General features: G+C 45.1%; 1 protein-coding gene across 1 annotated transcript; it reads right to left on the bottom strand.

The window, feature by feature from the left end:
- Positions 1-505: 505 nt before the first annotated feature.
- Positions 506-12,139, bottom strand: LOC127006678 (uncharacterized). The gene is made up of 16 exons (XM_050876868.1): positions 11,973-12,139; positions 11,586-11,781; positions 10,482-10,619; positions 9,282-9,413; positions 8,763-9,005; positions 8,237-8,397; positions 7,609-7,776; positions 7,087-7,201; positions 6,408-6,571; positions 5,975-6,070; positions 5,491-5,673; positions 4,275-4,376; positions 3,750-3,887; positions 3,286-3,474; positions 2,509-2,605; positions 506-1,163 (listed from the first exon to the last, which is right to left on the bottom strand). Exons 1-16 carry the CDS (start codon positions 11,973-11,975, stop codon positions 973-975), a joined length of 2,316 nt encoding a protein of 771 aa, XP_050732825.1. The 5' UTR covers positions 11,976-12,139; the 3' UTR covers positions 506-972.
- Positions 12,140-12,950: the final 811 nt, after the last annotated feature.

Raw genomic sequence — 12,950 nt, 5'->3', positions numbered from 1 at the left:
AGAAACACAACACCGGGTCCCCGGCAGCGCGTGAGGAACGAACCCTGAACCCTCAAAACATATCTGCTGCCTCGAATTCGTGAACCAGTGACTCGGCGGGAGCTTAGAATACGAGAGCAAAATTTGAGGTGTCTTTACTGTGATGTGCTGGGTGAATAGTGCACTGTGATTTATGAGGTCGTAGTCTATACAGCTAAAGCATATGCCCCCAACTTCACCTTTAGTCAATACATCTGAATGGAAAAGGTAAATTGCAAGGAATCCGGACAGCATGAAACCTTAACTGGTGCTTCGCCGCGTGACTGTCGCTGTGTAGGCTACTAGTGGTTGTTGTTTAGTTCCTCGCCTCAAATTCTTTCTCATTACCTTCCAAAGGGGAATGTATTGCGCCCTAGTCCCCCGCCCCCGAGATGGCAAACACACACACACACAAAAAAAAAGAAAAAAAAAAAGAAAAAATAAATAAATAAATAAAATAAATAAATAACGCATTAAAACCTTCACGTCTACTATGGGTATTTATTATGTCTTAGTACAATATTTTATCAGATCTACAATAAGACGTGAACTCATGAATTTGCCGAAACATTTGATTATGTGACCTGAAGTGAATTTATAGAAAATATCAGAGAAATACTTCGGGCAACAAGACAGCTTTCACATACATAAACTAAAAAAAAGCGTATATTAAGTACTATAATAACTAGACTAGAAATATAATGTTGACTTGCAAATTAATTGTGATGTATGTGGCCTTAATTAACATATTACACACATACATCAGGGCCTTGAGTTGGGAGGGCTAACGGAGGTATTAACAGTTTTATCCGTATTGGTGATGTTACTTACTAGTATTATAATATTAACACCTCCATGAGACGGTCCCTTATCACCTACTGGCCACCTATTTACGGTTCACACACACACACACACACACACACACACACACGCACGTCAAACTCAGAACCGCCACTAAATATCAGATGCCGTCATGTCCGAGTTGATGTTGATGGTGTTGGAGGGCGAGAGTGGCGACTTGCGAGCCATGGTGACCCTGGGCAGGCCCGACTGGGTCCCCTCGCGTCGCTGCCACGCCATGCACACCACCACGCCCACCAGCACGCCCACCACCAGAAGCCCGATCGCCAGCCCGGCCATGTCCCCTGCGAGGCAAGACGCGGTATACACTACGAACTGATGACGACTTAGGAGCCACACTCAGCTGCTACTGCTATTACCACCACTACTACTACTACTACTACTACAACTATTTCTACTATTATTACTACTACTACCAATCCTCCTCCTCCTCCTCCTACTACTACTACTACTACTACTACTACTATACTCCTCCTCCTCCTACTACTACAACTCCTCCTCCTCCTGCTACTACTACTATTACTGCGGCTACACTATAAAAAAATATTACACCCAGCTGGCATCACTTAACACAGTTCATACCAACTCAGGAGCTAAACACGTGTCACTAAATTATCGTACTCAGAACATTGCATTTATGGGTTTCAGGCCCTAAACTGTCATACCAGCACAATAACGATATTCAGTTAGTTATTATTAAAACCGTTGATCACTGAAGTTTTTTTTTTTGCGATATTTATTAGTCAAAAACCGGAAAATACAATGTGGTGAGTACTAGAATCTGGTAACGCTGGTCCTCAGTATGAAGTTGACTGTCGTTTTGCGCGCTCAAGCGAACACAAGGAGGTCTTCACCATGACCTAGAAAGCACCTCATCTAGCACTATTATCAGGGTAAAGAGGCAGGTCATGTGCGTGTAAGTTAATTGAAAGGTTTGAGTTTTGACGGAGAGGAATCTTTCTAAATACAAATCCTACCTCGTGAGACAGAGAGGGATTTCGTGTTTTAAACCAAATTTATTCAAACGTTAAAGCTAGAATTTTGTTGCCTCTGTCAAGGTCATTAACAGAGTAGACTTGGATATACGTTCCTGGGGATCTCATTGTCTCTCTGAGAATATGGGTTTGAGCGGTGTTTTGATACTGTTTGAATAGTTCTTGACCTCATCCTATTTTTTTTCTTTTGCAGTAACGGAAGCAGCTCGAAAAAAAGAAAAAAAAGCCAAGCGCTGCTCCTTTAATAAGAAAAAGCTAAGCGCTGGTCGTCTAAAAATAAAAAAAAGCCAAGCGCTGCTCCTTTAATCAGAAAAAGCTAAGCGCTGGTCGTCTAAAAATAAAAAAAAAGCTAAGCGCTGCTCTTCTAAAAAAAAAAAAAAAAAAAAAAAAAAAAATGGCCAGAAGAGAAGGGCAATTTCGCGGGGACAAGAAATGCATGAAGCCTCTTTGCCATCACGAAGTCTTAGATTCTCCTTGCGTCATCAACATGATTATAAACTCTACATAAAAGATTCCACACCCTCCAAACTCTCAAAACTCTGATGCATCTTACACGGACACGAAGGAGAGCTCGTCTGGCTCCCTGAGTGGCGTGACTACAGCACAGCCAAGGCAAGGGCGAAGAGAGACTCACCTGGGCCATAGCCTTGGTCAGTGGTGAAGGTGTAGGTGTCGTCTTCGGCCCTCGTCACCTCTCTGATCGACTTGGCGTGCAGGATGACGTACACCGGCTGCAAGACGGACAGGAATGCGAAGAAAAGGAGGAAAGCGATGTAAAAAAAGGTGGTGAGAGTTAAGAACACAGAAAATTAGAAGAAGAAAAAGAAGAGAAGAAGACTTACCCTACAACCCTACACCCCTTGTCATCGCTTCCTTTCCTTTTCTACTTTATTTGTCACATTCGTACCACTTCCTTCGTTCCTCTTCTTTCTCCACACTTTTTTTTTCAGCAGGAGAGGCGGCTCAAGGGAGGAAAACACAACTATGCGCTGCTCCAGTAACAGAAAAAAGAATGAAAGGCTAGAAGAGAGGCGTTAGTCACTGGCGTATAACTTCCTTTCCTCCTCCTCCTCTGCACTCATCGCTATCTATGTATGACTTCTCCTTCCTCTCTTCGTTCTCTCCACAGCTAATCGTTTCAGCATTCCACGGTTTCCCTGTCCTCGTCATTATCTTCACCTTAACTATCTACTTTTATTATTCCTTCCCACTCCCCAACTTATTTCAGTAACTATTTTCATGCTTTCCAACCCTCGTTATTGCTTACTTATTTGCTTGATTTAGATTCATCTAAATCAACTTCCCCCCCTCATTATTGCTTACTTATTTACATGTTTCTTCTCTTCATCTAAGCTAAGTCGCACCAACCCGCCCCCGAGGTCAAAGAACAAGTACCCACAAAACATCTCACCTCCACCGATTGGTAGATCCCTTCGAGGTGGACGATGATGATCATCTTCGAGCTGGCGACGGTGGAGACGATGAGGTTGGCGGCCGTGTCGAGGTCATTCTCAAGCTTGGCCCCGGGCGCGTCGCCGACCACACTGGGCAGCGGCAGGATGGTGAAGAGCACGTACGTCTTGCCGTTCCTGTACTCCATCTGGCGAGGGCAAGGGGAGAGGGATGAACAGGAGCCACGGATGGAAGGGAGAGAGAGGAACAGGCGCCACGGAGAAGGAAGAGGGAGGAACAGGACCCACGCAGAGGCGGGAGAGGGATGAACAAAAAGCCAGAGAGAGAAGGGAGAGGGATAAACAAAAGTCTGAGAGAAAAGGCAAAAGGGAGAGGGGTGAGCAAAACAACTGCGGCCGTGAACATACATGGAAAAGCGGTGGAGGAATGCAACGTTGGGCCAAAGCAGTAACAGTACCTTACCACTTCTTTGTTTATCCTGAGCGGCGAGACCACCCCCACCTCCGCCAAGGCCAACTGCGTGGCGTGAAGGAGGTTGTCTTCCAGGCCCTTCACCTGCTCCATGGCGTCTGAAGGCAACTCCATCAGGAAATCTCTCTTCTGAAAGGAACAAAACATGTGTTGTAGGAATACACTAAATTGTTGCCATAGATATCTGAGGAATACTTTTTTCTTGAAACATAATTATCACAATATTTATCTGTTGTACCTGTGTATCTGTAATCAGTAAAGACAACATGATTTTTATCCCGTTTAAGAAAAGAATCTTGCTGTTCGCTATATATACTTAATAAATTTTGTATATTTTTTGGAGGGCATACTTTGAGAATGAACTTTCTGGTGAATCTGAGAAATCAGGAGAAAAGTCATTGACGTTTCACACTCATACAATTCGATTGTTACCAAGTTTTGCACCACTTCAATAAACAGATACAACGAGCATCTAAACCAGTACAGCACCACGAGAGGGGACATGGCGTCACTGACCCTGGCGCCTTTGTAGCAGAGGGAGATGTCGATGGAATGCGTGAAGGGTGGCTGCGTCTGGTAGTCGAAGATGTTGCTGATGAGATGGGGAAGACCCGCTGCCTGAGGGAAAAAAAAAAAACACCAATGCTTTCAATAGGAGTAATGGTGATGGTGACGGTGGTGGTAATGGTGATGGTAGTGGTGGTGATGGTGGTGGTAATGGTGACGGTGGTGGTAATGGTGATGGTAGTGGTGGTGATGGTGGTGGTAGTGATGGTGACGGTGGTGGTAATGGTGAATTTTTTTTTACATCCCCGTCTAAAGCGCCGGTAGGCTTTCTTCAGGGGCCAGATGGTCGGCCCAAGCCCGTCATGGCGCAGGCAATTTTTATAGTGGCGCCAGTTATGTTTTGGCTCATGCTGCCCCCGGAACTCATTCTTGGTTCACTGGCCGGGTTCTTCTAGAGTCCGGGTTGATGGGTGGTCTTCTGGACAGCATGTGGGTAATCTTAGGCCACTCGGCGGTGACTGAAAAATCCCAGGTGGTAGCGTGGGGACTCGAACCGACGTTGTCCATGGCGTGGTGAATGTGAGCCCAGCACGGTGGTGGTAATGGTGATGGTGACGGTGGTGGTGATGGTGACGGTGGGAGTAATAGTGATTGTGGTGGTGGTGGTGGTGGTAGTGTGGCGGTGGGTATACGGTGCCCAATAACACAGAACATGTGTGATGCGAATGGATAATGGAGACAGTATGAAGGAGGAGCTAGTGGTACGATATATCATAAGTGCCGTGCATAATTTCAGTGTTTGCAGAGCAGGTGTTTGATATCTTGTTCCAAGATATCAAATTTAGGGTAGGCGGTGGCTGAGTGGTTAGCGTGCTGGGGTCACATTCACCGCGCCATGGACAACGTCGGTTCGAATCTCCACGCTACCACCTGAGATTTTTCAGTCACCGCCGAGTGGCCTAAGACTACCCACATGCTGTCCAGAAGACCACACATCAACCGTCCAGTGAATCAAGAATGAGCTCCGGGGAGCAGCATGAGTCAAGCAGAACTGGGGCCACTATAAAAATTGCCTGCGCCATGACGGGCTTGGGCCGACCATCTGGCCCCTGAAGAAAACCTATCGGCGCTATAGTCGGGAATGTAAAAAAAAAAAAAAAAAAAAAAAAAAAAAATGCTTGGGCAAACCGGTAGTCCCCAAACTGAATCGTGAAGACTGACTTACGATGTTGAGGTACCGCTCAAGCTTCATGGGAACCGAGTCCAGGGACACATAATCACGAGCAGTTTTCTTCCTGGTTTGCCCCGCCCCTGGCATCTCGCCGGCCCCGCCCTTCATTGCCCCTGGCCCCCGGGTGTCCTGGGCAGTGCCTAACGGACTCCTGATGGGCTCGTCAAACACCAGAGGCTGTGAGACAGAAGGAAAACAGAAGCATACACATTACTATTTTTTTTAACTCAAAATCAACTATAATTAACGGTACTTGTTATTCCTGCCTGCATATTATTGACACTGATGACTGTTTACTATGCGAAAGCTACCATAGGTACAGTATCCACGAAATCGGACACGCGTGTGGCTGCAGGTTGCCGTTGCGCGATAATGCACACTTCAGACTCGGGTGAACCGACTATAGTACCACAACATGCACGAGCGAGGTGGCACGTGACACAACCAACACTCGGGGTCCTGAGGTGTCAGTACTTACGGAGGCGTAGTAGGCGACGTAGTTTTCCTTTAGCAGGAAGCCCAGGAGCTCCTTCTGGCCCACCCACACGTCGGCATCCAACCCTCGCGCATCGTGCTGCTCCACGCACAGAGACAGATAGGTATAGATAAATACGGATATATAGATTATTGACAGCAGGAAATATCGCCCAAAATAAGTATAATGAACAATACAATAATAATGACCTAAATAAATCACACACACACACACACACACACACACACACACACACACACGAAAACAAATGACACGAATATAACAAACAAACAAACAAACAACAACAATAGTAACATAAGGCTCATCTATCGGTCAGTGAAGAATAAAATAACGCAAAACAGTCCACAAAAAAATATCTCCACCAAACCAAAGAAACACGCAGGAGGAAACACAAGCACTCCTGGCGGCGCCTCACCAATCCGTTGTACTGCCACGGCTCGTCCAGGTCCACGAAGAGCCATGGCGGGAGCAGACTGACGGTGCCGTTCTCGCCCACCATCACGTCCCCGATGTTCGTGAAGTTCTCGATGGGGTGCATGTCGCAGACCCTCAGGTGCTTGTACACGTCGTAGGTCAGGCCTGGAACGATAGAATGGAATGTCGGGAGAATGGAGGATAGTGAGGAGGCATGTTTCTGTTTCTGTCGTCTCCGATGATAGAATGTGCTTGAGTTCATGTCCGGTAAGGTGGACATGAGCTGCATCAATGTTTCGTTTTTTATAGTGGAATGAGAATAAATGCTCTCTCTCTCTCTCTCTCTCTCTCTCTCTCTCTCTCTCTCTCTCTCTCTGGTTCAGAAACTGGTTGCACAACACAAGTAAAATGATGGTGGAATGTGGTTAAAGTTTTGTCCAATAGGTGGATATGAGTTAGGTGAATGTTTCGTCTATTAGTGGAATAATAATCAATGCTTCTTTAGTCATTTAGCAACCCGACAGCACAACACAGGTAACATGTTGTAGGTGGAATGAGGTGAATTAAGATTTTGTTCATAAAGGTGGAAATTAACTGTATGCATGTTTTGTCTTTTTGGTGGAATAAAACAGAATGCTTTATTAGACTCTTCACAACCTGGCAGCACATAACATGCTCACCTTGGGTGAAGTCTTGAATGCGTCTCGTCTCAAGCTCGTAACGGTACTCCTGGCCGAAGATGTACCACGGCACGAAATCGATCATGGAGATTTTCGAATCCCAGTCGTAGTAACCCTGAGGAGGAGGAGGAGGAAAGATTGATGGGATAGCAACTTTTGGTTTTAGACATTTTTAACTAGTAGGAAAACAGAGAAGTGAAAACAACAATTACGAAACACGGATTGAAAAGAATAAGAAGGAAACAATACAATATAGAGGGTGAAGGCAACTGATGACAAACAAACACAGACATAAAGAAGTGAGCAAAAGGAGAAATCAGTCAAAGAGAACAGGATATCCATCACTATAACAAACACAATGAGCTAAACAGAGAATAAACAAATGAGAAGCGAATATGAACAGGAGGAGGAGCAAGACCAGTAACATAAGGGATGAAGACGATTGAGACAAAGAAAATGAGATAGGCGAATATGAGCAGAAGGAGAAACCAATTAAGAAAACTGAATAACACTAAGACTGACGTAGTGGGTGAAGGCGACGGTGAACTCCACGTTATGGGTCTGGTTTTCGCCGTTGGGGAGGGAGAGAGTGAAGGGCGTGACGGTCTCGGAGTTGTAGGAGAAGAAACGCGGCATCTTGGGCGGCTCGTACTGGCTGACGCGGCCCTTGCAATACACGTCTGCGGGAGGCTGGAGGGAGGCAGGGTGGGTTAGAGGAAGGTCGATGTTGAAAGCTCCTCCGGCCATTTACGATCTCGGGGTCATATTCTCAAGCATTCCTGTCCCCAAGCACACACACATTTGACAAGGATTTCGTAGGAGCTGTGAGCTTTTCCATGGGTAGTTTTGTGACCCTGGTGGTAATTTGCTGAAGATTCTGTACCATGAACGTATAAAAAATACTCCTGAGTAAGCAATCAATCTCATTTTTGGCCTCTGGAATGAGATGATGTGAGAGGCAAGAGCGTCTGAGAATATTGACCCTGGGCTTACATAACGTCATCACACATTCTCATGGGAACTATAGTATGAGAACTTGTAACTAACTGCCTAACTATAAATCATTTGACAGGTAGGAACAATAGTAACGAGGCCAAACGGTTGTCACTTTAAGCAACTTTCACTTAGCATGCACGGGTGGCAGACTCACCTCGAGGATGTCGATGCTGGGCCGAATGTTGCTGTAGAACTCGTAGAAGTCGTAGCGCTGCATGACGCTCCTCGTGAAGTAAGGTTCCACCCTGCCGTCGGATATGACTTCGATGGCGAGGGGCACCTGACCGTCGTTGCCGTCTATGGTCCATTTGGCCACTGTAAGGCACACCAACACTCAAGATGAAGATTCAATTGCACATAAATCGTCTCTATCAATGTACAGCTCGCACGCATACAAGCATAACTACTCTTGCAATACACAACTCTTACACACCATAATTCTTACCTAATACGGATTATCTAACCTTCGACTTTACCTAAAACGATTAATCTACTCATTGACTTTACCTAATACTAATAGCCTAACAGTTGGCTTAACCTGATATCAATAACCTAACCGACGACTTTACCTAATATGGATAACCTAACTTTTGCCTTTACCTAATACACAAAACCTAACCGCCGACTTTACCTAACCCTCGGGGACCAGCCACCCTCCCTCCCTTATCCCTGCCACTCACATGGCCAGTAGTAGGTGATGAGCGCCGTGTTGCCCTCCTTGCTCTTGATGCACACGTCGAACTTTTCGCAATCTATGCCGCGGCAACTCGTCCTGCCGCTGTACTCGTAGGTGTTCTGCGTCGCCCACTCCAGGATGCCGCTGATGCCGTAGTAGCCCGTGTTGCCGTCCGCCTCGCCCAGGCCAAAGAGCTGCCACAACTCCACGTGGATTGCGTCGAGTGTTTTGGCCTTACACGACTTCTCTGAAGGGAAAAATGATAGTTATATATATATATATATATATATATATATATATATATATATATATATATATATATATATATATATATATATATCTATATATATAAAACCTATTCGTGGACAGCTGAAATTTGAATCTTTGAAGAACAGGATGGAATACAACACAAGGAACACACAAAGAAAAGAAGACCACAATGTGAAGACTAGTTATCCTGTACTAAACTTTAAAAAAAGAGATAATGATGATGTATTAAATGGGTCTGTCTCCCCCGTCTTACTTGGGTCGCAGTTGCCGGCGCCTTCGTCCTCGCAGGTGGTGTCTGTGGTGATGATGAGCGCCTCGTCCTTGGTCAGGCTGTAGTGGATGATCTCCTGCTTATCGTACGGCCGGTCGGCGACGATTCCCTCCCCTGGGCAGGGATAGACTCGCTGACTGGTGGCTCACGAGGTGGATATTCTAAGAGCTTCAGCACATAAATAGTTAGGCCGCTGACTGGAAAATGAATTGACTGAAACATAGACGCCTCCAACAGATGATTAGATAGATACACGTAGATACTCAGACAGATAGACTTGTTGGTTAGTGGGTGAAGAAAAGGCTACACAAAACTCTATCAGATAAGTAAACAGTAACGCAAGTTGATATTCAAATGGAAGTTAGATGAAAAGCTGAGAGATAAAAAAAAACCTGTAACAAAAGCTAAAAGATAATTAAAGAGAGATAATTTGATAAACGTGTGAGCTTATCAATCACGCATCACACACTGCCAGCATAGAAATCAGGAGTTTGTTACCAGAGAATAGAGAGAAATTAAAAGAGTAGTTTTTTTTATTTAATTCAATATTGATCCCATACCAGCGTAACTAGGAACATTATGAAAGACTGATAGAAGTCGGTCTGTCCTCACTGATATTAATAAAAAAAAAAAAAAAAACGAAACTGCAGAAAGACGAAAAACATCCCACTTCACGAGGAACAGAAAATAAAACGTAATAGTAATGGCGATGATTTCGTTTGATATCATGAGCACCAGCCAATTTTTATTATACGTATATCACCTTTATCTGTTTGTCTGTTGTCTGATAATTGCTGCTCTCTCTCTCTCTCTCTCTCTCTCTCTCTCTCTCTCTCTCTCTCTCTCATATCCCTTTTCCTTGCTCTCTCTACCCATGAATTCCCCTTTTCTTTCTCTAATACACTCCTGTAACCTCACTTTTTCCCTTTTTTTACCCCATTTTCCTTTTTTTCCCTTTTCTCTGCAACCTCCCTCTTTTCACCTCCTTCTCCCTTCTCCCTCTTTTTCCCTTTTTCTTTCCATTACTGCACTCCTTACTCTCGCTCTTTGTACCAACCGTCTCTTTCTTTCTGTCTCTCCCTCTTTGTTACTCCAATCCCTCCCTCCCTTCCATTTCGTTCCTCCCTCTTTGTCAACCCATTCCCTTCCTCCCTCCCTTCCCCTTCTGTGTCTCCGCCTTACTCAGCTCATAACGCAAGATGCCCATGTTGAGCTTCCTGTCGAAGGCCTCGGCGCCGTACAGCACCTTTTGCTTATCCTCCTCCTGGTGAGTCAGCTCGAGCTCCGTAGTGAAGGAGTGGGGAAGCGTTGGCAGCGGCACTGTCGGCGGGGAGGGAAAAAAAATAGGGTTATAAAGGGATGCAACTGAGTGGGAAAATGGAAATAAATGGAGGGATAGGTAGTGGGTAATGGAAATAATGAGTGGAGGAAAAAATACATAAACGGAGGGAAGGTTAGTGGGAAATGTAAATGGAGGGATAGGTAGTGGGTAATGGAAATAATGAGTGGAGGAAAAAATACATAAACGGAGGGAAGGTTAGTGGGAAATGTAAATGCACAGTGGGAGAAATAGATAGACGAAAGGGAAATGTAAATGAAAGGAGGAAAGGAAAATGCTTATAAAGGGATGAATCGGAGTGGAGTAATGGAAATAAACGGAGGAATGCTGAGTGGGAAATGTGAATAAACCGAGGGAAGTATAGATAAACAGAAGAAAATGTATGATATCAGAAAAAAAAATCTGAAAAAATATAAAGAAAACTTCCTGTTTCGAAATTACAGAAAAAAGTTCAAACAAATGAAAAACAACAACAGTACTTATCAAGGTGGGAAATGTGAATAAACCGAGGGAGGTATAGATAAACAGAAGAAAATGTAAATAAACGGAGGAATGCTGAGTGGGAAAATGTGAATAACAGAGAGCGATGCACGGGAGGACAGGGAAATGATGGAACAAAGGCTGGAGAAGGATAGGGTAGGCAGAGGATACTGGAGACAAGGTATTTAAACAATCAACACAACTGTAACTCCGTGATTCGAAACACCATGAAGCAACTGACTATAATCATGAATCATTTGACCGAGTGACATCATACGCTTGCTTCATCATCAAAATCACCGTAATAAATGACTTCTTGAGCCATCCTGAAGCACCACTCTTGCGTAAAATAAATATGAATCAAACAGTCGTGATGTCTTCCACACTTAACAACGGGATCAAGTTTTTTTTTGCTGCGGGCACTTCTCACCTCCGTTTCCCTCACCTCACTGCAAGGGGTCACTTACTGGTCGGGGGATTCTCGGGGGGTATGCACGGCGGGACTTTACTGCTGTGGTCCCTCTGTAGCCTCTCCATCACAGCCTTCCGCTCCTCGGGTGTCATTCGTCTCTCCTTCCACGTCTCTGCATCTGACGCCGTCGCCGCCGCCACCATCACCACCACCGCCGCCACCACCGCTAACCGCAACACAAATTCTTCACGCTGTTAAATGAGGAATGTTACGTAGTTTTGTGCTTACACCTTTTAGCATAAGTTCACTCACGTAAGTTCCTCATAAACACACTAAACCCCATATACCATTAATCTTTGATCTCATGATTCCCCGCAACAACACAAATCTACGAATCTCACTGGATTGAAGGGACAAAACTGAGCAAAATCACGACCCTCACCATCCTCGCTATGACAGCCGTCCTCTGGGATGTGGAGGAAACAAAAATACGATAATCTGATGTGGGCGGGAGAGTTTAGGCAACAGAAACGCTGCCGCCGCCACCACCGCCACAAGCGCCACGACCGCCTGTAGTGGATACGGGTGAGGACCGCCAGCCAGTGCCCTGCCCGACGCCCCGCCCCCCACGCCCCCCAAGTGGAAACAATGGCTGTGTCCCGCAGCCACTGATAACACACGGGGGTGATGCTCTCTACACAATGAAAAAAACTGTGTTGCATAAAGAGTACAGTAATCAGCGATGTAACGTGGAAAGTCTCTATCAACGTGGTTACATTGTTGCATCAGCAAACACAAAGCGACGAGAAAAAAATATTATGAAACTATGATACATATCAGAAAAAAAATATATCAGAAAAAATATGAAGAAAAATTCCTGTTTCGAAATTAAAGAAAAAAGTTCAAACATATGAAAAACAACAACAGTACTGATCAAGGTAAACATTGTCGCTATTAGTCCGTGCCAGCCAGGTGAGCCGCGGGGCAGGTGAGGCTGGGCCGCGTGCCCCATGAGCCGCGGCGCAGCAAGACCCTCGCGGCCACACAATGGCACACAAACCACAGCGACGCAGTCACTGTTATCAGATGGAAATAAAGGCAAAGTTGCTCCTCTGCCTCTTCGTGCCAGTAGCTTCGTGCCAGTTCCTCCACTACTCAGGATCTTGATAACGTGCAGAGAACATTACTGAGACGATTATTGTTGTTGTTGTTGTTGTTGTTGTGTACACAGCTGGAGTCAAGCAGACCCATATGTAAGGAGCAGATTCCCATATGTGCCTCTTCACGAGGATAAAATCAAGATTATCATTAAAGTCCTTTTGTTTACTGTGAAACGATGCTCCTTTTTAGGAATGTTCAATGAATGTGGAAAATCAAAACTTGTAAATTTGCAATAAATTTCGGTATGAATAAGATGTAG

Source organism: Eriocheir sinensis, chromosome 33 (assembly GCF_024679095.1).
Source record: "Eriocheir sinensis breed Jianghai 21 chromosome 33, ASM2467909v1, whole genome shotgun sequence".
NCBI classification, from domain to species: Eukaryota; Metazoa; Arthropoda; class Malacostraca; order Decapoda; family Varunidae; genus Eriocheir; species Eriocheir sinensis.
The sequence above is the reverse complement of the archived record's forward strand: the minus strand, read 5'-3'. Positions and strand labels throughout refer to the sequence as shown.